This window comes from Hemicordylus capensis, chromosome 2, assembly GCF_027244095.1.
Source record: "Hemicordylus capensis ecotype Gifberg chromosome 2, rHemCap1.1.pri, whole genome shotgun sequence".
NCBI classification, from domain to species: Eukaryota; Metazoa; Chordata; class Lepidosauria; order Squamata; family Cordylidae; genus Hemicordylus; species Hemicordylus capensis.
Window position 1 is genome coordinate 263,725,324 of NC_069658.1, and position 25,668 is coordinate 263,750,991.

A 25,668-nucleotide genomic window follows, 5' to 3' on the forward strand; every position below is an offset into this window, starting at 1 on the left:
TAAAACTGCTAACTGAGCAAAGAGCCACCTTTTAAAACTGGCGATTCTCTTTATTTAGCAGGGGGAGAGCAACTGGCCTTACCCAACCCCCCAACCCCAACCCCCAGTGGCTGTTCCTGGTGGGAATCTTAGGTTTCTTTTTTAGATTGTGAGCCCTTTGGGGACAGGGGTCTGGAAACTTTATTGAAAAGCAGTATATAAATATTTGTTGTATTCTTATATACTGAACATACTTTTTTTATAAAAGGGCAGAGTGACTGATATGGAAAAAGGAAAAGGGGGAAGGCAGGAGAAGGTGGTAAATAGAGCTAAAGAAAATGGAATTGGGTGGACCACAATCAGACCAGGAAAAGAGCTGGGCAGCGTGAGGGAAGAAGAGAGATAAGACTTTAAGGGGACTGCAAAAGGCATGTGCAGAATCAGTGATGCAGGGTGGATTTTTTTCCACTGCTACATACTTTTCCAAAAATGTATTTTTCAGAAAAATTAATTAGTAACACGGATACAGTGTCAGTCAAACTGGGCAGAGACCCGTGTTCAAATCCCCATTCAGCCACGAGACTTGCTGGGTGACTGGGCCAGTCACTTCTCTCTCAGCCTAACCTACTTCACAGGGTTGTTGTGAGGAAATACTTAAGCATGTAGTGCACAGCTCTGGGCTCCTTGGAGGAAGAGCGAGATATAAAATGTAAAACAAACAAACAACTATCAATGCATAAGACTTTGAGCATGCTATAATAAGTAGAAATAATTTTTGCCATCTTTATTTTTTCTAAAAGTTTAAACAATGTAAGGAAGTGTATGCTACTAAACTGTCATGTCTTCAAATATTTACATGTATTTTAAAAAAATGTCCACATACAGCTCTGAATTTAGCATTTGCACTGGTTTGGAATGGGGGCTGTAGCTCATGTAGCTTTGCATACAGAAGGTTCCAGGTAAGGCTGAAAAAAGCTCCTGCCTGCCTAAGACTCTGCAATGTAGGCAACACTTAGCTAGATGGACCAATGATCTGGCCAATCACTTATGCAGCTCAATCTTATGCATGTTTTTATTGGAAGCAAATCCAACTGTGTTGAATGAGGTTCCTTCCCAGCAAGTGTGCACATGCAGACTTATCAGTTACTAAATCCCATTCAACACTGCAGTATTTACTACTGAGTAGGCACACATAGGACTAGGATAAAAATGTGCATTATCATAGAAGAGCCAGTGTGGTGTAGTGGTTAGGGTGCTGGACTAGGACCGGGGAGACCCAAGTTCAAATCCCCATTCAGCCATGATACTTGCTGGGTGACTCTGGGCCAGTCACTTCTCTCTCAGCCCAACCTACTTCACAAGGTTGTTGTGAGGAGAAACTCAAGTATGTAGTACACCGCTCTGGGCTCCTTGGAGGAAGAGCGGGATATAAATGTAATAATAATAATAATATTCCCCTTAATCAAATATCTCAAGTAAACTACTTTTGGCTGTTTGGTGGCAGGGACACAATCTGAGCATACAGCATGTAAAGTTAACACAGCATTCCTTCTTAGTTTTAAAATATCATAACACAAGTCAAACAGATGTGCTAAATCAGATCAAAATCAATTTTAGGACATCAGGGTGGGGAGATGCAAGAAGTGTTCTAGAAAACCCACATCACTTGAAGGATGCCTTGCAGATGGGGAGAATTTAGGCCAATAGCAATAGGAAGGTGGTGGAAGAAATGGGATAAGAGACATAGAAAAAGTGAACCTAGAGGGACTGAGAAGGGATCTTTATCAAAGAGAAACACTTGATTAAGGAATGCATAGCAGAGGCATTATGATAGAAGGTGTTGGGAAGGGGGAGTGAAGTAGAAAACACACTACATGGAAAAAGGGGAAAATAAACAGCAGTACCTTGCAAACAAACCAAAGTTTCCAACTCTCCCATTTTCTCTAATTCTATATTACTAACCTGAGAGGCTGGGGAAACTGAAAAGAAGTTCAACTTTTCCTCTCCTCCTTGCTGCCATCAATTCCAACTACTTTATTTGTCTTCTTCCTCCGAAGGAGACAATCAATGGGAAAGATAAGGGCACTTTATGTGCTGGAAATGACCACTTGCCTGGTGGGTGGGGTTTTCAGAAGGGTGTGCCCCTGGGGCAAATGAAAAGGCAGGTCAGTGTGCTTAAACACACAGTTGCTTTATGAAAAGCTTGCAGAAGGACAAAATGGGCTAACAAAACAGGTAAGCACAGCCTACTTCCATGCAAAGAGGGGCTTAAAGTAAAGTGTGCTGTCAAGTTGATTTCAACTCCTGGCACCCACAGAGACCTGTGGTTTTCTTTTGATAGAATACAGGAGGGATTTACCATTGCTGCCTCCTGCACAGTATGAGATGATGCCTTTCAGAATCTTTCTATATTGCTGCTGCCTGATATTGGGGGTTGGGAGGACTCAAAAACCCCATCCACTTGCCAAAACAAACCAACCTCCTCTCTCCGGGGTTAAGTGGGAGATTACAAAATTCAGCCTAGGAGCTGAATTTTGCCCAAGGAAAAGAAGACTACCTCCAAACCTCTGTCTTAAGGCTCCTACGTTAGTCAAACTTGGAATTTAATGCTCACAGATGTCAGAGAAAATTATTTGGTTGGGTTACCAATACATTCAGTATGTTACTTGACAAGTTACTGTTGAAAAGGAATGCTGTTGGGATTATCGAGCTAGAGAGCCTGATCTACTGCCATTGTTGTTGAAACATGCAGCCTAATTGGCTTCAGGTGCTACAAGCCCTGCTGCTGCTAATGGAAAGGATTTAAGAGACTGCAGAGAACATTCTTCTGCAGAGCTGACAGAGCCAGAAGTAGGCCTGATTGGGTAGAAGAAGAAAGTATGCCCTGCTTACTGTGCCTCTCATGGAATATACAGAGAAGCTTCTCAAAGGTAACACATTTTATCTGGCTGTAACACTTTATACAGTAAAGCATAGTGGACAGGCTTAAGGTTTCCAGGAGTGATTTTGGTGGCTGTTTGCCTTGGGAACTACCAGTTCAAAACTGGGGCAGGATATCTTGTCACAAAATGGCAACTTGGGAAGAAGCAGTTAATTGCAAAATGGCTCTTCTACAAAAATTTACATTGACAGCATAATGGATTGAAACATCAAAACCCTTCAGTTTCAGGAGCCTTTTGCTGCAGGATTGGTGGGGGGAGAAGAATTGCTTTGTGTGGGTAGAAACTGGAGAAAGTAAAAGCAACTCTACATAAGAACAGCCCTGCTGGATCAGGCCCAAGGCCCATCTAGTCCAGCATCCTGTTTCACACAGTGGCCCACCAGATGCTGCTGGGAGCCTACAGGCAGGAGTTGAGGACATGCCCTTTCTCCTGCTGTTATTCCCCTGCAACTGGTACTCGGAGGCATTCTGCTTCTGAGCATTCATTGGAAGCTGCTTTATACTGAGTTGAACCACTGATCCGTCTAGCTCAGTATTGTCTATGCTGATTGGCAGTGGCTCTCCAAGTTCTCGGGCAGAAGTCTCTTCTAACTCTACCTGGAGATGCCAGGGACAGAACCTGGAACCCTCTGCATGCAACCTTGGAGAAGCTGCTGCCAGTCTGTGAAGACAATACTGAGCTAGATAGACCAATGGGGTCTGACTCTGTATATGGCAGTTTCCTATGTTCCTAAAGCAAGTGCTCTACCGCTGAACTATGGCCCTACTGAAGAGAAAAAGGTTTAAAATGGCATAGTCGTGTTCCCATTCAGCCAGCCAACTGGACGTGCAGTATTGGCTAGGAAGGGAGAGGTAAGCCCTATACCTGGAAATCTACTTCAGATATGCCTGGGTACTATCAACTGCTCCCAAACTACCTAATGCTCACTGCTGCTGGGGATGTATGAGCTGGCTCAATTTGAACTGTGGTATGAATCGAACCGGCCCCAGTTCTAAGAACCAGTTCACAAGTGTTTTTGTAAAGGGGAATCCAGTGGAGGATTCCCACATAATGGGGGCTGCTATGGAGGAGGCTGTTGCTGGGGCTGCTCCAACCACCCCCATCCCAGCCTCCCAAATAACAGCCCAGGCTGGCTGCAGCCCAGTTCAGGCCTCTGCGCAGGCATGGAGACCTGAACTGGGCAGCAGCTGGCCCGTGCTGTCATTCGGGAGCCCAGTGGGAGGGGCAGGGTTGGAGGAGCTTCTGTAGCGGCTGCTTCCACAGTGGCCCCCACCGCATCCATCCAATGTCTCTCCACAGCAGCCCACCTTGGGTTGAGTTCTCTTTTTTGCAAGTTATCTGGGAAGAGCTTTGGTGTAAATTGTTATGAGCTCCTTTCATTAACATTAGTTTGCATTACTGTGTCTACATTTGTTTTTATCTCTTGTTGTTCCCCTCTTAGATTTTAGTATTTCATTGTGTGTATTAGGAATGTGCATGGTTCGGTCCGGAGGCCATTGACAAGGCCTCCGGACCGGTCCGGATACCCCGCGGTTCGGTTCGGAAGGGCCGGGGGGGGAGTTTCTCTTTAAGGGAAACCGGCGTTGGCGGTTTCCAAAACGTTCTTGGGGCGGCAGAGTTCCTCCCTGCCGGCCCCGCCCCCGTCGTTGTCCTTGCTAGCGTAAAAGTAAACAGAGCTGGTGACGCGCATGCGCCCTTTGTGGCGCGTGCTTGTCCTTGCCGCTGGCGCACGTGCGCCGCATACGTCACGCGGCGCGTGCACCAGCAGCGGGGACGAGTGTGCGCGCCGCAAAGGGCACGTGCGCGTCACCAGCTCTGTTTACTTTTACGCTAGCAAGGACAACTACGGGGGCGGCAGGGAGGAACTCTGCCGCCCCAAGAACGTTCTGGAAACCGCCAACGCCGGGGGGGGGGAAGAGCGGCGGGGGGGGGATAAGTACTACCACCACCCCATTAAAGAGAAACCCCCCCGTGCCGAACCGTGGGGTATCCGGACCATGCACACCACTAGTGTGTATTCCCCAAGAGACCTGCCCCAGAGACCTTACAGGGGTGCACAGCAACCCTACCATGCATGCTGCCCTAAATGTGGGGTGGGGGTTCTGAAGCCTGGGGCTTGGGCAGTCAAAGGATTTTATTGTTTGTTTGTTGTTTGTTTGTTTGTTATTAAAACTTTTATACCACCCTTCCAAAAGGCTCAGGGCGGTTTACATTAAAACACCATGAAAATTTAGGTGCAAATGTGAGTGATGTTAAAATAATGGGGGAGACAGACGAAAATGACTGATGCAGACCACTTTGAGAGGGGCCGTCTCTACCAAGTTCAGCAACAGGAGTTGGCCAGATAACTGAGGAAGGAGGCATCAAGGCCTGCTTTTGCTTCTCCCTTCTATACACAGTGGCTTCCTGGCCTAGATCATTTTAATGGGCAACTCTATCACTAGAAGCAACAAATACCTAGAACATCTTGTACTGGGGCAGGCGGTACAAGAAGGGCTAGATAGGTTGGGGTTCCCCTAATTCACCACGAGAGCCAGTGTGGTGTAGTGGCTAGAGTACTAGACTAGGACCGGGGAGACCCAAGTTCAAACCCCCATTCAGCCATGATACTAGCTGGGTGACTCTGGGCCAGTCACTTTTCTCTCAGCCTAACCTACTTCACAGGGTTGTTGTGAGGAGAAACCTAAGCATGTAGTACACCGTCCTGGGCTCCTTGGAGGAAGAGCGGGATATAAAATGTTAATAATAATAATTAAAAAAAATAGTTCCCCATTGGTCAGGAAAAGGGTCTTGGGGGACAGGTACAACATGCCAGACTCTGAGCCCTCTGCCTCGAGGTAAGTATGTGTCACTGTGCCGAGGAAATGGGACCCTTCTGGCCTTCTATGGCCTGCTCAACAGGTTCTGGAGCTGCTTGGATTGCAGCCCATTCAGAATGTGTCTCCTAGGGTGAAGAGCTGCACACAATGCTCAGTGCATGCAGCACTGCTAAAACTAGTGGTGCTAACTCAACTCTAGTTTAGTTTAGCTAAACTAAAACTCTAGTGGCTAGAGTGCTGGACTAGGACCAGGGAGACCAGAGTTCAAATCCCCATTCAGCCATAAAACTAGCTGGGTGACTCTGGGCCAGTCACTTCTCTCTCAGCCTAACCTACTTCACAGGGTTGTTGTGAGGAGAAAGTATGTAGTACACCGCTCTGGGCTCCTTGGAGGAAGAGCGGGATATAAAATGTAAAATTAAAAAATAAAATAAAAAACTGCAGCCAATACTGCAATCGGGGTTGGGGGAAATTCCTGCCATGCAATTAACTGGGTGTCTACAAAGGTGATGCTGGCAGCTAGAAACTGAAAATGGTGTCACTGGAAATGGGGCTGCAGCACAGTGGCAAAGCAATTGAACCTGGGACACTCCTGCTAACTTGGCAAAGAGGCACCTTTTAATGTGGTGATTCTCTTTATTGAGAAGGGGGAGAGTAACTGGCCCTCTCCACCCCCAGCACAGTACCTCAAGTGACTGTTGCTAGTGTCTATCTTATGTTTCTTTTTAGATTGTAAGCCCCTTGGGGACAGGGATCCATCTTATTTATATATTATTTCTCTGTGTAAACCGCCCTGAGCCATTTTTGGAAGGGTGGTATAGAAATCAATAACAATAATAATAATCTGCTTCGTATGTGGAAGGTCTCGGGTTCAACCCCTGGCATCTCCAGGTAGGGCCTGGAAAGACTCCTGCCAGTCACTATAGACAGTACTGAACAAGACAGACCAACTGTCTGACTCGGTATAAGGAAACTTCCTCTGTTGCTAAAAAATGCTTATTCAGAGCTGAGCTGCACTGGTGCCGAAGGATCTGAAATCAGTTTCCCAGCCAAGCCCTTAATGACTTTGGAGCCTGGCAAATTACACACATATAACAGAAGCCAAATCACACAAAGCTGATGTAGTGTAGGGAGGCAGAGTATATAAGCCCAGGAATTTCCTGACTCGGACCCCATCTCTGCTATGAATTCCCTCGGTGGCCATGGCAAAAGCTCCCCACCCCACAGCGTGGGGATAACACACACTCCTACCTTCCACAGTAGCTCTTACGAATGTATGTGAAGCACTTTCCTACATAAATGTGAGGTACACAAGAAGCTGCCTTCTGAGTCAGACCATTGGTCCATCTAGCTTGGCACAGTCTACTCTAACTGGCAGCGCCTCTCCAAGGCTTCAGGCAGGAATCTTTTCAGCTGTACCTGGAGTTGCCAGGGATTGAACCTGGGACCTTCTACATGCAAAGAGGATGCTTTGTCTCATAAATAGAGCCCCATCCCCAATATGTAACAACATGTAGTATTAATATGCTTCTACAAATCCACTCACTGGGTCACCAGTAGGGCAGATCCTCTGACTTAAAGAGGGAGGCAGGAAGGAAGGTGTCAGTATCTCACTCTGTGCTAGCCTTGCAGAAACAGCACAAGGGGCTTTAAAGTCCCACAACAAGTGAAACAAAATCTAGCTTAGAAATCAAGTTCTTACACTGAAAACTTAGAGGCAGGGTCTCTCTCTCTCTCTCTCTTTTTGCACTGGACTTTGGAGAAGAAAAAACCGAGAAAGAGTCCCTCTTAGTGGTGTTCCTGGGGGACTTAACACTGCTGCTTTCTTTCACAGCACTCAGGACTAAGTAAAAGGCACTGCCTCTTTCCCCCAAATGCCATCAGAGTAAACAGCCGCAGTCTGTGGGGGAAGAGATTGCTCATTCTTGCACACTTGGTTTCTCTTTATTGGAGCAAACAAGGACACACAGAATGCAATATGAAGTGGAAGGCAAAGCAAAATTAATCCTTACCAATGGACATCAGGGTCTCGTAGCTTTCTTGCATGACATCCCGATAGAGGGCCCTCTGGCGTGGATCCAGGTACACCCAGGGCTCCATGGCGTAACAAGTGTCTTCTCAGAGGCTCTCCAGAGATCTACAAACAGAGTAACACCCATTCAATTTCCCCTTTCACTGGTGGATCTTTAATTACTTGCTATCAACACATTGTGCCAGGAGAGGCAGGGAAGAAGATCAGCCCTGAAACAATTCTTTTAACTACAAAGGTTTTTTTGGTATATTCACAACACAAAAAGAAAGTTATCCAACAAGAACAGTCATTATCCTAGATTACATAAGTGCTGTATGTTAGCTTTGTATATCCGAGTCATTTGGCTTGGCTTCTTAATAAATGAGGATGAATGTCAATTTCTGGCTTATTGAGTGTTGTGTTAGCTTTGTCTATATACTTGAAGAAAGGTATTCAACATGGTAAAAAGTTGTCTTTAGATGACAGAACCTCCTGAAAATCTTCTGGAGCTTGTGGTTTCTTGAAAATTTCACCTTTTGTTAACAAACATGCAAGACACATTTTGTAGGCCCTCTTAGTTGGGAGCTTAATTTGAATACGACAGCAAAATCTGATGCAGTTTTCCATGCTAAACAAACTGATCAACCTAGCTATGTGGAAATACATTCTGCTGAAACCCCACCTCCCCCGCCCCAGACTTTATTTCCAGCTAGGTTGTTGGCCAACTGTACATGCAGTTTAATTCACCTGATTAATTTACCTGAATAGCATGAACTGAACATTGGGAAGAGTTGAGATTTTAACATTCTTAGTGTTAAAACCTGAACTAAGCAGGCTATTTTCCTCTTCTGATTATATCAGAAAGTTACCGACTGATTAATGGAGAACTTGATTAATGGCCTCTGCATTACTTAATTCTGCAACCTCTGCAGGTGTGCTTAAGCTGGATAGCCAGGGTGAGCTGAATCACTGGAGAGGGCAGAGAATGAAAAGCACTGGAACACACAGCCATGTGAATGTATATGGCTGGCACCTACAAATACCAAAATATTTAGGGTATTTGCACAATAAATATCTGAAGATTAGCAAACAGGTAATCCAACATGCCTTAATAACTAGAGACATTTAAAAATATGGGGCTAGGGAGAGGCCTAACAGTCTAAAGGTGCAGTGCAAACTTTCCCTCATAATAGGGTCCAGCAGAGAGCAGTGAACCAATTATTTATTCATTTATTCGATTTCTATACTGCCCTTCCAAAAATGGCTCAGGGAGGTTTATACAGAGAAATAATAAATAAATAAGATGGATCCCTGTCCCCAAAGGGCTCACAACCTAAAACGAAACTTAAGATAGACACCAGTAGGAGGTACTGTGCTGGGGGTGGATGGGGCCAGTTACTCTCCCCTTGCTTAAATAAAGAGAACCACCATGTTAAAAAGGTGCCTCTTTGCCAAGTAAGCAGGGGTTATGCCACAGAATTAAGGCCTGTGGAGACTCCTTTAGCTCCTTCCTCCACTTATGGACTCTGTTCAATACAAAATTTCCTGGCTTGCTAAACCACAGTTTAGCATGACATCTAAATTGGGAAACTGTCACCTGAGTGTTTCCCACAAGCCAGGACTACAAACCACAGTTTGATGGCATGCACATGACTCGTGGCACATACCAAACTGTGGCTTGTTGGACCAGGAATATGATGTCTGAGTCAGGTCCCTACATCTGACTGAGCAAGCAGAATTTAACCTCTTCAGATTTTACAAAGGGGGAAAGTGGGGGGGGGGGGGTTAAGGTGTAAGAGCACCCAGAAGGGCACCTCTAGTTGACACACCAGTAGCAATGCTACTAGGAAGACTTCTTCTTCCCGAAACCCTGGGGAGCTGCTGGTACGAGAACCGATGGACCCCTGGTCTGATGCAACACAAGGAAATTCCATACTTTCATAAAGATGAAATACATTTTAAATTATTTAAGCCAAACTTCACTACCACTGGCAAAATAATACTTCTCTATATAGAAAGAAGTGGGGAAGTGAAAGCCTCCACCTTAGTTTCTGATAGTGACTTGAACTGAATTATATTTTGTTTGTATTAAGATTGCCACAAGGTGTACCTCAGTATTGGATAATGTTGTGTATATACTTAAATAATATTATTTAATTGTGGTTTCATATGCTGTGAACAAAGGAGGAGGCTTTGGGATAGTAAGATGGATCAAGAGTCCAGGGCAAGGGAAAGGATGTGTGCAACTAAAGATGTAAGATTTCCAGCAATTTTGAAACCAGGGGAATGGGGGAGGGCATGGGATTTTGGGGAGAATTTATATATAACCTGTGTTTTAAAGACAAAATGAACTATACAGCTTAGGGGGCATAAGATTTCATAAGATAAGCATAAGATTTCTCTCTCTCTCTAAAATAAACTGAAGGCACTTATGACATTTTACAACTATACTAAACAATTATGTGCTAGAGATCGACCTGCAAACGGCTACAACCTGAAGTATCTGGACATTGTCAGTTGAAGTGAATAAAAGGTAAAAATATATGAAATTAGTCTTCCTCAATCAACACTAATTAGAAACAGAAGAAACTTTGTGGCTTTCTGTTAGCAATAATATTGTTAATATTGCCCTATTAACAATATCTCTCTAAAGTAAACAGTGGAGATTAGAGTGACATCTTTAAGAAAACTGAATGTAGTCTGAATATGAAAAATATTTATATACCGCTTTTCAACAAAAAGTTTCCCAAAGTGGTTTACATAGTAATAAAGTAAGTAAATATAGATGGCTCTGTCCCCAAAAGGGTCACAATCTTAAAAAGAAACGTAAGAAAGACACCAGCAACAGCCACTGGAGGGATGCTGTGCTGGGGATGGAGAGGGCCAGTTGCTCTCCCCCTGCTCAATAAAGAGACTCACCACTATAAAGGTGCCTCTTTGCTCAGTTAGCAGGGGAAGCATTTAACGGTCAAATAGGTTTTGAAAGTCTTAGAAACAAACATTGCAACTGGGTCTAAAATGTGTCAGAGGCGAAAGTGGTGGTCTGGGTGTATACAATAGCAGCAATCCCTCTTTCACACTACCTTCAGTTCTCTGAAAAACCTGTTATGTCAGCCTAACAAACAGCATCAACTAGTCGTAAATGTGGATATTCAATTAGAAATTAAAACTGAGGGGAGAGAACATATTTGAGACTAGTGGTTTTGTAGCCCGTTGGTTAACGGGCGCTAGTGGAGCTTTGCGCTCCAGATGTTCGCCGCCATTCCCTCTCCCACCACCCACCGCCGCCCGCGGCTCCGGCCGGGCCCGCCACCCACCGCCGCCCGCGGCTCCGGCCGGGCCCGCCACCCACCGCCGCCCGCGGCTCCGGCCGGGCCCGCCACCCACCGCCGCCCGCGGCTCCGGCCGGGCCCGCCACCCACCGCCGCCCGCGGCTCCGGCCGGGCCCGCCGCCCGCGGCTCCGGCCGGGCCCGCCACCCACCGCCGCCCGCGGCTCCGGCCGGGCCCGCCACCCGCGGCTCCGGCCGGGCCCGCCACCCACCGCCGCCCGCGGCTCCGGCCTGGCCCACCGCTGCCCGGGCCCACTGCCGCATTGTTTTGTCTGCCGCCTCGTCCGGCGGCCATCCTGGGCGGCCAGAAGCGGCCGCCTCGAAGAAGCCGGGTAAGCGGCGGCACGGCCAGGCCTCGGCCATGGCTCTGCCGCCTCCTCGGCCAGTGTCCCCCGCCGCCGCTTACCCGGCTTCTTCGGGGCGGCCGCTTCTGGCCGCCCAAGATGGCCGCCGGGTGCTGGCGGTCCTGCCTCCCTGGCTCCTTCTGGCCATGCGCTTCGCGCATGCCCAGAAGAGGCCAGGGAGGCACGGACACACGCTTGGTGTCCGTCCACGGACGGACACCAAGCCTTTTATTAGATAGGATGAACTAGAGCCAAGTCAGGCAGAGACAATCCCAAACATTCTTCAGATCAAAGAGGACAGGCAAGAATTAAAAAGCAAAGAATAAATCCTGCCAGACTAATTCTCTTTCTCTCATTCTCTCTCTAATATTGTTATTACCTTGGTGAATTGCAAGAACGCTGAGAGCTTAATTTATCTTTATTTCAGCAAAGCATCACACAAAGTTCCTCATTATATTTTGGTTAACATACTGATCAAATGCAGACAAAAAGGTGCATTCATGCCTACTCCAGGAGTGCTCCTCATCAAACTGGATGGAGGTCTTGAGGGAGGTGCCTTAGGGCTCTGGCCTGTGGCCTAGTACTTAGCTAGCAACATTGGTACCCATGATTTAGATGAACTCCTATCCCAGCTGCCTTTTGCTTGCTGGTGTGTGAGAGCATTCCCCTCCAGGCATGCCTATGGTGCCCGACCAGGCCCTTTGGGGCCATAATTAAGCTGCTGCTACTGATTTTTAAACTCATCTCTGCACTGGTATCCATTGATTATGTGTGGTGTTCCATAAAATTAATTAGTATCCTTATGAATGGCAACTGTTCCACAGAAAACTCTAATAGTGGGAAATGAGAGAGATTCCTGCCTGCAGTCTTAGAGAAGCCGCTGCCAGTCTGTGAAGACAATACTGAGCTCGATAGACCGATGGTCAGACTCGGTATATGGCAGCTTCCTATGTTCCTGTGTACTCCATTTGGGGTCACTTTCTGCCCATTGGTTGCTACACAAACAAAATGGAGTAGGGTATGCATGCTGCCCTGAGTTCCCTGGAGAAAGGGCAGGATACAGCTGCAAGAAACAAATGATTTGCTTCAGAACTTTCCAGCTAGGGCTTGCAAAGGGACCAGATGGCCTGCCTGGCACAGGAGGTCTTAAAAGAAAAACTTATGTCAGCAGAAAGGCTGCTGGTCACTTTCATGGGGTTTGGACACCAACAGAGGTCACTTCACAGTAGTGAGGCATGGTGTTACACCAGTGTGACAACACACCCAGGATGTTCCACTGGTTCAGCAACTCAGGACAGTGCTGCTGAACCAGTGCAGCTTGTGCAGAAATCTATGCTTGAATGGACATGGACAGAGAGGGGTGTGTGAGTGTGGAGAGGCGGGATTTTATTTATTTTATTTTATTTATTTCTACACCTATATCCCGCTCTTTCTCCAAGCTCAGAGGTGGTTATGGTTATACATGATTATTTTTATCCTCACAAGGTAGGTTAGGCTGAGAGATACATGACTGGCCCAGAGTCACCCAGTGAGTTTCATGGTTGAATGGGGATTCGAACTCGGGTCTTCCCGGTCCTAGTACAGCACTCTAACCACTATACTATGCTGGATGAAGGAGGGGCAACATTAAGTCTGCTGCTCTATCCATGTCAACAGGATTAAGGACACACCCCACTCACGCAGGAGCAACACTCCTCTAGTTTATGAGACCAGCATCATTTCAATTACCAAAGGTAGTTGAGGCAAGGAGAGCTGGTCTTGTGGTAGCAAGCATGACTTGTCCCCATAGCTAAGCAGGGTCTGCCCTGGTTGCATATGAAAAGGAGACTTGATGTGTGAGCACTGCAAGACATTCCCCTCAGGGGATGAAGCCCTTCTGGGAAGAGCAGAAGGTTTCAAGTTCCCTCCCTGGCTTCTCCAAGATAGGGCTGAGAGATTCCTGCCTGCAACCTTGGAGAAGCCGCTGCCAGTCTGTGAAGACAATACGGAGCTAGATAGACCAATGGTTTGACTCAGTATATGGCAGCTTCCTATGTTCCAAAGCCCATTGCTGAAGTCCTTGTTAGGCACCAGCCCATTGTGGGCATCTGTGTGTGAAGGGACTGATGCTCTGGATGCCAGATTCAACACACAACAGGTTTCCTAGCTCTTCAAGGATGTTTACATGGCAAGCTCAGACCAATTCAACAACCACGCCTCCTTTACCCACAAGGGACCCTGGGGATTGTGGTTCAATGGGGTGGGCAGAGGAGGAAGCAAATCTCAAACACAGAATCCTCAGCATGTTCACAAAGAGTTACTCTGACCTCTGGAGACTGGTCTCCACTAATATACAGGCGAAGCCTTTTCATTCTGGCTCGTGCAGACAATTTCTAGAGCTCTCTCCAGTTCATAAGTCTCTCTTCAATGTCTGCTAATTTAGTCTCCCAACTTTGAGATGACCTAGAACAAATTACTCAGTGCGAGGCAGAACCAAGTAACTGTGAGATTTTTCTATTAAAGATGGGGGACAGGAGTGGAGAGAGAAGCCATTTATTGCTTCTTTTGTCCAAGCAGCCCTCAGTGCAATCTGAAATTTGTCGTCCACCTAGCATAAGAGACATCTTTTTAATGTATTATTTATTTTTCTATGTAAACCACTTTAAGAACTTTGGTTGAAGAGTAGTTTATAAATATTTGTAAGAGCAGGAGTAGCCACCTAATGGCGGAGTGGAGAAATAACCTGCCTAGAGAGCAAGAGGTTGCTGGTCCGAATACCCGTTGGTATGTTTCCCAGACTTTGGGAAACACCTATATTGGGCAGCAGCGATATAGGAAGGGGCTGAAAGGCATCATCTCGCACTGCGCGCGAGGAGGCAATGATAAACCCCTCCTGTATTCTGCCAAAGATAACCAAAGGGCTCTCTGGTCGCCAGGAGTCTATACTGACTCGACCAACTTTACTTTAAAAGTAGGAGTGATTAAGTCTGCACAGTTTTTTCTGCATTGCTTCTAGGGAGTTTTTATGTACTGCAGACTTTGGGGCCTCTCCACTATGCTCAACTGTGTCTCCCACAACCTCCTCCCTGATTTTGTTCAGCCTGAAGAAGTTTTCTGGAGCACTCAGCAGCTTGATACTCGCAACTGTGAGACAGTCTGGGTGGTCTTCCCAGATATTTATTTCTATGTAAACCACTTTGGGGGATTTGTTGAAAAGTGGCATATAAATATTTGTCACAGTTTGGGGGCTACAACTACCAACATTCCCAGCCAGAGGCCACTGTGGCTGGGCATGATAGGAGTCGTAGTCGAACAACATCTGGGGACGCGAGGTTAAGAACCTTTGTTCTAGTGGAAGAATGCACAGTTACCTACGCGGGGGGGGGCGGCTTTAGAGCAAGAGTTGGTTAGCATTTCTATCCCACCATACGACAACTATGACGACCACTACAACTTTTTATATCCCGCTTTTCAACATCAGAAATTCTCAAAGCAGTTTACATAGAAAAATATAAATAAAACTGTTCCCTTTCCCCCAAAGGGCTCACATTTGAAAAAGAAACATAAGGTAGACACCAGCAACATGTAGTGATGGCCACGAGCTTGGATGGCTTTAAAGGGGGCTTAGACAAATTCATGGAGGACAGGGGCTACTAGTCTGGTGGCTATAGGCCACCTCTAGCCTCAGAGGCCTCTAAATGCCAGTTGCAGGGGAGCCACAGCAGGAGGGAGGGCATGCCCTCACCTCTGGCCTGTGGGCTTCTCAGAAGCATCGGGCGGGCCACTGTGGGAAACAGGATGCTGGACACGTTAAGCCTTAGACCTAATTCATCAGGGCTGTTCTCAAGTTCTAACAGCCACTGGACGGATGCTATACAATAGTTAGTAGAGGGAGAGCAACTAGCCCTATCTAAATAAGAGAATCACTACTTTAAAAGGCACTTCTTTGCTCAGCTAGCAGGGGATCCTATTAGGGCCTTTAGGGCAGCTAGTTTTAGGCTGAGACTTGTCCAAGGCCTACAAACCTTGTGATTCTTTCCCTTCTAAAAGTAGCCTACAATCCATGTATGGTGACCCACAAAATGCCGGACAATCCGCTTGAAATCCTGGGCCAGCACTAGAACCACAAAGTTTGTGAGTCTTTGCATAGCTGGTAAAAGTGCTGTGTCACAAGTTGTGTATGTCTATTCAAGACTAACTGGCTGAGCAGAGCCTGAAACCTGAATCTCTCACATCCACTGCATGGAACTATAGGGGCAGTGGTAGAATATCTGCTTTGCATATAGAAGGTCCCAGATTCAAATCCCGGCATCACTAGGTAAAGCTGGGAAAGGCTCCTGCCTGAAACCCTACAGACGAACAGCCAGTTGAAGCAGACAGTATTGAACAAGATGGATCAATGGTCGGATTTACTCAAGGCAGCTTCCTGTCTACCAGTGCACAGAACTAGAGTCAGCAAATGAGAGTTGGTGTGGCATATTTGAGAGTGTTGGACTCAGGACTGTTGGAATCCCTCTTTGCTGGGTGATCTTGGGCCACTCACTTGCTCAGGGTTGCTGTGGGGGACAAACCATGTATACCACCCTCAGTTATTTGAAACATGGAACAAAAGCCATTAATAATTGCTAAACATAAATGGATGAAGTCTAACCTCCAATTGGCTTAATCCCCCAATCAAACTTTTTTTTTAAAAAAAAGCAACTTGCTTAAAAAAAAAATTTAATGTATACAAAAGGGTGGAAATTTTTCACTATCTAAAGACAAAGAAAAACAAAGAGCTAAAAGATAGGTGGATCACTAAGACACCACCCCCCCACCACGCCCGTTAGCAAACCCATTCATATTTGGACTTGCTTCTTTCACAATCGGCTACTGATGGTCAGGCAAGGCGCTGACTCTACAGGGTGTGACCCGTCACTGTTTAGCATCTTCTGTTTCAAGGTTTGTTTGCTGGTGGTGGGGTGTGTGTGTGTTTTAATGAATGCTTGAACCTTGTTAAAAAGCTACAAGCCTTATTGTTACTTGTCTAAGAGAAGCTTATATTGTTCGTTCTTGTGGTAGCAAGCATGACTTGTCCCCATAGCTAAGCAGCGTCCATCCTGGTTGCATATTTATTTATTTATTTATTTATTTTTGCATTTTTATACCGCCTTTCGTTAAAATATAGCCCCAAGGCGGTTTACAAAAGTTAAAAACATACAATAAAAACACAATAAAAACAGCATGCTAAGAGTATAAAAACATATAAAAACAGGCATAAAAAAATACAAGAAATAAAAACACCCAGAAGCAGCAGTAAAAACGATTATGTAAAAGCCTGGGTAAAAAGCCAAGTCTTTACAAGCTTTCTAAAAGCCATGATGGAGTCCGAGGAGCGAATGACCACTGGGAGAGCATTCCAGAGTCTGGGGGCAGCAACAGAGAAGGCCCTGTCCCGAGTGCACGACAGCCGGGCCTCTCTCATTGTCGGCACCCGGAGCAGGGCCCCCTCAGATGTCCTCGTCAAGCGGGCAGCAACCCTTGGGAGCAGGCGGTCCCTCAAATACCCTGGGCCCAAACCGTTTAGGGCTTTAAAGGTCAAAACCAGCACCTTGAATTGGACCCGGAAACGAACCGGTAGCCAGTGCAGTTCTTTCAAAATGGGGGTGATATGTTCCCAACGGGCAGCTCTGGATAACACCCTCGCTGCCGCGTTTTGCACTAGCTGCAGTTTCCGGATATTCTTCAAGGGCAGCCCCACGTAGAGCGCGTTACAGTAATCCAGCCGCGACGTGACTAAGGCGTGGGTAACTGTGGCCAGATCTGCCTTCTCGAGAAAGGGACGCAGCTGGCGCACCAGCCGAAGCCGTGCAAAGGCACCCCTGGCCACCGCCTCCACCTGAGCTTCCAAAAGCAGAGCCGGGTCCAGTAGTACCCCCAAGCTGCGTACTTGTTCCTTCAAGGGGAGTGCAACCCCATCCAGAACTGGTAAAATCTCCACATCCCGATTGGCTCTCCTACTGACCAACAGCACCTCCGTCTTATCCGGATTCAATTTCAGTTTGTTAGCCCACATCCAACCCATCACGGCCTCCAGTCCCCGGTTCAGGACATCCACCGCCTCCCTAGGATCAGATGACAAGGAGAGATAGAGCTGAGTGTCATCCGCATATTGCTGACAACTCAGTCCAAATCCCCGGATGACCTCTCCCAGCGGCTTCATGTAGATGTTAAACAGCATGGGGGACAAGACCGAACCCTGCGGGACCCCACAGGCCAACGGCCACGGGGCCGAGCAGTAGTCCCCCAGCACCACCTTCTGGACCCTCCCCTCAAGAAAGGACCGGAACCACTGCAACGCAGTGCCTCCGATTCCCATACTCGAGAGGCGGCCCAGAAGGATACCATGGTCGATGGTATCGAACGCCGCCGAGAGGTCCAGCAGAACCAACAGGGACGCACTTCCCCTGTCTAGTTCCCGGCGTAGGTCATCCACTAGAGCGACCAAGGCAGTCTCAGTCCCATACCCGGGGCGGAAGCCAGATTGAAAAGGGTCCAGATAATCCGTATCATCCAAGACCCTCTGCAGCTGGGATGCCACCACACGCTCCATCACCTTGCCCAAAAAGGGCAGGTTAGACACAGGTCTATAGTTGTCCAGGCTGGAGGGATCAAGGGAGGGCTTTTTTAATAAAGGTCTTACCACCGCCTCCTTAAGGCACGATGGCATCCTGCCCTCCCTTAATGAAGCATTAACCATCACCTCCAGCCATCTACCTGTCCCCTCCCTGGCAGCTTTTATTAGCCATGAAGGGCAAGGGTCAAGAGCGCACGAAGTCACCCGCACACTGCCCAGGATCTTGTCCACATCCTCAGGCCGCACCAACCGAAAAGAATCCAACACAACGGGACCAGATGGTACCAAAGGCACGTCTGCCGGAACTGCCAAAACTCTGGAGTCCAGGTCAGCACGGATGCAAGCGACTTTATCTGCAAAATGACAGGCAAACCGATCACAAAGAGCTGTAGATGGCTCCTCCCCCATTGTCCGGGGGGATGTGTGGAGCAATGTTTTCACCACACGAAACAGCTCTGTTTGCCTGCACTGAGCAGACGCAATGGAGGCGGAGAAAAAACGTTTCTTCGCCGCCCCCACCGCCACGGCGTAGTCCCTAAAATGGGTTCTAGCCCGTGTTCGATCGGATTCGTGACGACTCTTCCTCCAGCGTCGCTCCAGCCGTCGTCCGAGTTGCTTCATCGCCCTAAGCTCCGAGGAAAACCAAGGAGCGGAACGGGCTCCACTAAGCCGGAGAGGGCGCTTGGGGGCAACCGTGTCAACAGCCCGGGCCACCTCTCCATTCCAGAGATCAACCAAGGCGTCGACAGGGTCACCAGCTCTGGACACTGGAAACTCCCCGAGGGCCGTCTGGAATCCAAGCGGATCCATAAGCCTCCAGGGGCGGACCATCTTAACCGGCCCACCACCCCTGCAGAGGGCAGACGGAGCAGTCAAACTAAACCCCACCAGGTGATGATCTGTCCATGACAAGGGAGTGGTCTCAAATTCCCCCACCTCCAGATCATTTATTTCCCGGTCGGCAAAAACCAGATCCAGAGTGTGTCCCGCCACGTGGGTAGGGCCCGATACCAATTGAGACAGGCCCATGGTTGCCATGGAGGCCATGAAATCCTGAGCCGCACCCACTAGGGGGGCCTCAGCGTGGACATTGAAATCCCCCAAAACAATAAGCCTGGAGGAACCCAAGGCCACCTCCGAGACCACCCCCGCCAGCTCAGGTAGGGAGACTGAAGTGCAGCGGGGTGGTCGGTACACCAGCAGAATCCCCAGCCTATCTCGGAGGCCCACCCTCAAGGACAAACACTCGAAATTCTGAGATTGCCTGACCGGGGACCTGGAAACGGGGAGGGTCTCTCGAAAGATGACTGCAACGCCTCCTCCCCGACCCTCGAGGCGGGGCTGCTGCACGATCTGGAAACCTGGAGGACAAAGCTGAGAGAGACTGACCCCGCCCAGCGCATCCAACCAGGTCTCCGTCACACATACCAGGTCAGCACGCTCATCCACAATCAGATCGTGGATGAGAGATGTTTTTGCGTTAACTGACCTGGCATTCAGCAGCAGCACCCTAATCCTCGAAGGAGTGTTCCCAGAGCTCCCTAGGGTCAGAGGGTTGGGAGAAGGGCCGGAAAAAGGAACAGGCCTCAATTGCCTGGACCGTTTTCCCCTGTAACGGCCTGCCCAACTCCCACCGCCATACCTCCCTCTGCCCGCTACCTGTGATATTGCCGCCCCCGCTCCAGACCCACTTTTTTGCTCCCCAAGACACATCTCCCCAGACTAACCCAACACGGCTTCTTGGCTTAATTAAAAACAAAACAAAACCAGGCTTGCGTAGTCTCCTGCTGACTTCTTAATTGTGAGAAGATGGCTCTTCAGGGCGGAAGGAGAGAGATCTTCTGGTCCTCAGGCAGCTTGCCCCACGGCAGAGAGCCACAAGGACGAGAGCCCTTGTGCTCTCGCCCTTCGGCTCGCGCCAAGAGGCTCGCGCCCTTGGGCTAGCCTGCCCTATACAGCAGCAGCAGCAGCAGCCAAAGCCCCAGCAGCAGCCCAAGGAGATGTTACACACACCTGAGGAAAGGTGGGGCAGGGGCAAAGACAGCAGTCAGTCAGTGCCCCACCCAAGCTGTTCTCCTTCTGTCTTCCTCCCCCAGGCCCTTGGGCTAGCCTGCCCTATATAGCAGCAGCAGCAGCAGCCAAAGCCCCAGCAGCAGCCCAAGGAGATGTTACACACACCTGAGGAAAGGTGGGGCAGGGGCAAAGACAGCAGTCAGTCAGTGCCCCACCCAAGCTGTTCTCCTTCTGTCTTCCTCCTGATGATATGAATGAGACTTGATGTGTGAATACTGTAGGATAGTCCCCTTAGGGGATGGAGCTGCTCTGGGAAGAGCAGAAGGTTCCAAGTTCCCTCCCTGCCTTCTCCAAAATTGGGCTGAGAAAGATTCCTGCCTGCAACCTTGGAGGAGCCACTGCCAGTCTGTGAAGACAATACTGAGCTAGATAGACCAATGGTCTGACACAGTATATGGCATCTTCCTATGTTCCTAATATCAGTCCCAAAACGGCATCTCTTTCCCACACCATAAAAATATGAGTTAAAAACAACAGCAGAATCTTGTGGCACCTTAAAGACTAATGGATTGACTGTGGCGTAAGCTTTTATGAAGCAGAGTCCATTTCAGCTGAGGCATAAAATATTATCCTCAGTTGGCAGCAGAGGAAATGGACTCTGCCCGCCCGCCCCACCCCACCCCCATCCATCCCAAAGCTCTCGTGCCAGTGATCTTCACCATTTTCAAACAGTGGCCCACTTGGGCAGAACATTTCCAAAGTGAGAGCCATTTCCCACTGTGCCTCTGCAAGCTCTGCTTTCCCCAGCACTGTGAGGGGGAGCTTATGGGGGGGAAAGAGCCCTGTCAAGCTCCACCACTATCTTAGAAAGTGCACATGGACTGGTGGGAGGCATAGCACATAGCAGAACTCTAGGGGGATAGCACTAGGAAGGACTACACTTCCCAGTGCTCCATGCACTAGGAGGACTTGAGGGCTCTGTTTCCCTTAAAGGAGCCACAGCAGTGCTGGGGAAAGTGCAGCATGGCGTGGTGGGTATGGTTGGCTCTGTACAGTGCCAGGGCAACTGTGCAGAGTAACTGGTTTCCACTGAAGTTTTGCACAGGCCTAATAAACAATCAGTCACACGTAGGAGCTGACTGGCTCACAGACCTTGCAATGAAAAACACTACCTTGTGCCACAATCAACACGTTAGTCTTTAAGATGCCACAAAACACTTGTTACATAACAGCCCTGCTGGATTAGGCCCAAGACTTATCTAGTCCAGCATCCTGTTTCACACAGTGCCTCGCCCGATGCCTCTGGGAAGCCCAAAGGCAAGAGATGAGGGCATGCCCTCTCTCTTGCTGTTGCTCCCCTGCAACTGGTATGGAGAGACATCTTGCCTCTGAGGCTGGAGCCACCAGACTAGTAGCCATTGATAGACCTGGCATAGGAACATAGGATATATACTGATATATACTGAACATATGCCATATACTGAGTCAGACCATTGGTCCATCTCACTCAGTATTGTCTTCACAGACTGGGAGCGGCTTCTCCAAGGTTACAGGCAGGAGTCTCTCTCAGCCCTATTCATGTCCTACAATTTTGGAAACTGGATTTTCGTGAATGTCCATAATATGTCCAACCTCCTGCAAAAAACCTGGGTCTCGCTTTTCGCTCTGCATTGGCGCAAGTCAGCATGGGGCATAGCATGGTGGGGGAAAGGATCTTTCAATGGTAATATCACACAAGTATTAAAAAGAGAACACCCGGACTACTTGAGAGATTTGTTATTCACACTTTAAAAATGGAAGGTTGAACCGGATCTATTTAACGGATCCTCCTCAGTTAAGCAGCTAAGGAAAACAATTTATGGAGAGATTCTAGAAGTGGGTTTCTTAAAACCTGATTTAGAACATAAACGCTACAAACACCGCACTTCACAGTACTTGTTGCAACCGGATCACCCTATCGCTCTCTTTAAAGAGAAAAAAGTCCCTTTCCATTTATGGGAAACAAGGTGGCACTTATACCACCAAGTACTACCACTTAATGCGGCTAAGCCATGGCTCCCAGAGGACCAGCAAGAGTGTCCTAAAATCACCTGCAAACAGAAAGCTAGTGAGCTGGGCAAAACATTCAAGGAAAGCCACTCACATTTCTTAAGAGTGTGTGGTAGCCAAAAGAGTGTGGTAGGGAGTAAGCAAGCTGTTAGAGTGCCCTGATTTGGAAAAAAAGACTTGGGAAGAACTAACCTCGGGTTTGAGTGATAGAACCTCCTTTCGAGGTCCCAGAAAGAAACCTTCAAGGAAATGGGACGGAACGGGTGCCCTCATACTAGGGAATTGGAACGTTCCCCTTCTCTTAATCAGGTTAGTAAACTTGTATGTCATTTATGCAATGCTCGTGCATAGGAATAGGGAGGGAAGACGCGACCAAGAGGTTCACGCAGATGAGACAGTAAATCTCTTCTGGAAAAGTTTGTATGGTTATGTGCAAAAAGACAAGAGTATCTCTTCTAAACAGCAATGGGACAAATTGTGGAAATGAATGTTGGACGTAACCCCCCCCCCCCCCCGATTACCTGATGTGGCTTGAAATCCCCCACCCGCCCAAGTTACAGTACTTCATATACTTCATAACCTTGTGGGTTTCCAAATCCTTGTGTGTAAATCTTTGTAGATACATGATGTACAAACAACCACTTTGTATATAATTGTGCTTTGGCAACGTACTGTATGCTTTGGTAGTTTGTTGGTTCAATAAAAAAAATCTTGTCTTATAAAATAAATAAATAAATAAATAAAAATCTTGTCCTATCTTGGAGATGCCAGGGAAGGAACTTGAAACCTAGTTGCACTTCCTAGAGTGGCTCCATCCCCTGAGGGGAATATCTTACTGTGCTTACACTTCTAGTCTCCCTTTCATATGCAAACAGGGTGGATCCTGCTTAGCTAAGGGGACAAGTCATGCTTGCTATCACCAGACCTTTATGTCCTCTATGAATTTATCTAAAGCCCTCTTAAAGCCATCCAGGCGGTTGGCTGTCGCCACATCTTGTGATAGAGAATTCCACAGGTTGATTATGCATTGTGTGGAAATGTACTTCCTTCTTGTCCTAAATTTCTTGGCAATCACTTGTTTGTTGTTAGAACAGCAACAGACACAGTCACCCCCCTCTACAATAATACAGTCATTCAACTTGCCATCCTTCAGTTGTGCCCAAGATTAGCATATGAAGCTGCTTTATCTCCTGCCTGACCATTGGTCCATCTAGCTGAGCAGTCTCTACACTGATGTTAGGGTGTCAGCCAGGCAGTGGTCTTCTCCAGTCTGACCTGGATACCAGAGAGTGAACCTGGTACCTTTCACATGCAAGGAAGCCAATCTACCACCGAGCAATGGACTCTCCCTATCTACCCAGGGCCAAGTCCACTCCTGCTCATCCCAGCCATCCTTTCTCAGGCATCTTCATTACTGGACCTTTAATTAATAATAATAATAATAACCACTTTGCTCTACTGCAGTCATGCACCACTGATACCTTGCTAATGTATTTAGCAAAGGGAAATTCATCTACTTTAGAATCCCCTGCTCTCTATTTGTTCAAGCAAGGCATTATATTTATAGGGCAGTGTATGCTTACAACTGCATTAATGCAGGAATACTTAGAACTCTTATATTCAGCACAAAGTGTTTGCATTAATCTTTACATTGTTTTACAGATATTGAAAAAGCTGCCTTGGAATTTTTTTGTTCTTGATGAAAAGGCAAGGGTGAAAGTTTCTTAAATAAAGAAGGGGGGAAGTCACCATCCCTAAAACCTGGGAGGGGGAGTATAAATCTCAGACAGCAGAGCAAAAAAACCTAAAATGACATGTGACAAGATTGCTAGTCTGGGTGCCCCTTTAGTCCAGAAATCGGGTAATAACAGTGGGTGGTTATACCACATCAAGAAATCCACAATAAAAAGATGTGATCTGTGCAATGCCCCCGAGTGTACCACCTTCTCGGTTTTAAAGGTGCTACTATGCAAGTCGACTCCCTGAAAATTAAACCCTAACCTCTCAGATCGCTTTATACGGGTCGGTCAGCTACGAAACTCTTACTGAGCTTGTGTGTACGAGCAAGCAGAAGGCAATTCAGTTTAGCCACTGACCTCTTTCTTTCTTTTTTTTCTTTTTAAAGATGTCTCCCTCCTCCATGTCGCTTCCTTTTCCTCCCCTCCGCCACCCTCCTGCCTTCCTCTTGCCAATCCCACCCCCTGCAGCAAGGAGATCTCCTCCGCTCCTCCTGAGGCTGAATCATTGCCCTCTCTCCGTCCGTCCCCCCCCTCCGCCCATTTAACCCTGAAACCCACGGCACTCCCTCCCCCCACCGGCAGCGCTTTTATTGCAAGCAGCCACTTCCCTCCCATTCACCGCCGCCGCAGCAAAACAAATGGGGCAATCAGGGCCCATTGAGCCAAATGTCCCCTCCAGGCCCGGAGCCTGCTGCCCCTCCCTCTCCTCCGCGGAGTCGCCTTTGATCACCTGCGATCCGCCTGCGGCTCGGCTCCAGCAAGTTTGCGGCGAGGGGGGCTCTCTGTTGCGGGGAGCAGCAGGAGCAGCAGCGGCGGCGGCCACTCACGATTAATCCGGATGTGCAGCGGCGGCTGCCTCAGGAAACTCCGCCTAGCTGGTTGGGAACGGCGAGCGGCGACAGAGAAGGGAGCAGCGTCCCCGATCTGGACTACGGCGGGAGCCCCCTGGTGGGCACAGCCCAAATCGGGACCACCTCCTAGGGCAGCAGAGCCGTTGTGGGGAGAGGAAGCGGGAGAAGGAAGACAGGCAGGAGCGTGTGCCTAAAAGCAAACGCGAAAAACAGATCTCCTCGGATCCTCGCTGGAGAAAGATTGTGACATAAAATATAGTGTCGATCTATTTCTGAATTGCTCCTGATCTGAGCTTAGTTTCTTAAACATTCATCTTACAGTTAATTCTTTGATGATAGCCTTGGAGTTCTCAAGACTAGGCTTGCTTGTCTGTTTCTATGAGGAAAGGAATCTCCGAAGAATTCTAATTCTGTAACCCTTGAGAAGTCCATAATGCTGGGAAAAGCTGAAGGAAAGTGATCCACTTGTGGAACGCTCTGCCTCAGGATGTGGTGACAGCCTGGATGGCTTTAAGAGGGGTTTGGATGACTTCATGGAGCAGAGGTCTATCAATGGCTACTAGTTGGAGGGCTGTAGGCCACCTCCTGCCTCAAGGGCAGGGTGCCTCTGAGTACTAGTTGCAGGGGAGTAATGGCAGGTGAGAGGGCATGCCCTCAACTCCTGACTGTAGGCTCCCAATGGCATCTGGTGGGCCACTGTGTGAAACAGGATGCTGGACTAGATGGGCCTTGGGCCTGATCCAGCAGGGCTGTTCTTATGTTCTTAAAGAGAAGACGGCGACCAGCAGCAAGGTAGATGGACTTTATTAGGACAGCAATGAATACACCACTGAGAGACCTTAAAGGCCAAGCTAAAGACAGATCATCCTGGAGAGAATCTATCTATGTGGTCGCTAAGAGTCCGTACGCTTAAATCAATCACCCCATTCCAGAAGAATAGCCGCCGTACATTTTGAGTCTATGCATGTTTATTCAAAAGTAAAGACCAAGGAGTTT

General features: G+C 48.0%; 1 protein-coding gene across 6 annotated transcripts in view; it reads right to left on the minus strand.

Annotated features, from left to right (window-relative positions):
* The window catches only part of LOC128346383 (zinc finger protein CKR1-like), a 32,230-nt gene extending 7,452 nt beyond the window's left edge, over positions 1 to 24,778 (minus strand). Inside the window, exons 1-2 of one of the 6 annotated variants that reach the window (XM_053299621.1) lie at positions 24,552 to 24,778; positions 7,753 to 7,877 (exon numbers count right to left, since the gene is read on the minus strand). In XM_053299621.1, the coding sequence (XP_053155596.1) occupies positions 7,753 to 7,840 (88 nt within the window). In that variant the 5' untranslated portion in view covers positions 7,841 to 7,877; positions 24,552 to 24,778. Of the gene's footprint in view, positions 1 to 1,941; positions 2,044 to 7,752; positions 7,878 to 20,033; positions 20,083 to 24,178; positions 24,317 to 24,551 lie in introns of those variants that run through there. The other 5 variants (XM_053299622.1, XM_053299623.1, XM_053299626.1 and 2 more) reach the window with 5 other exon arrangements.
* Between the last annotated feature and the right edge of the window lie 890 nt (positions 24,779 to 25,668).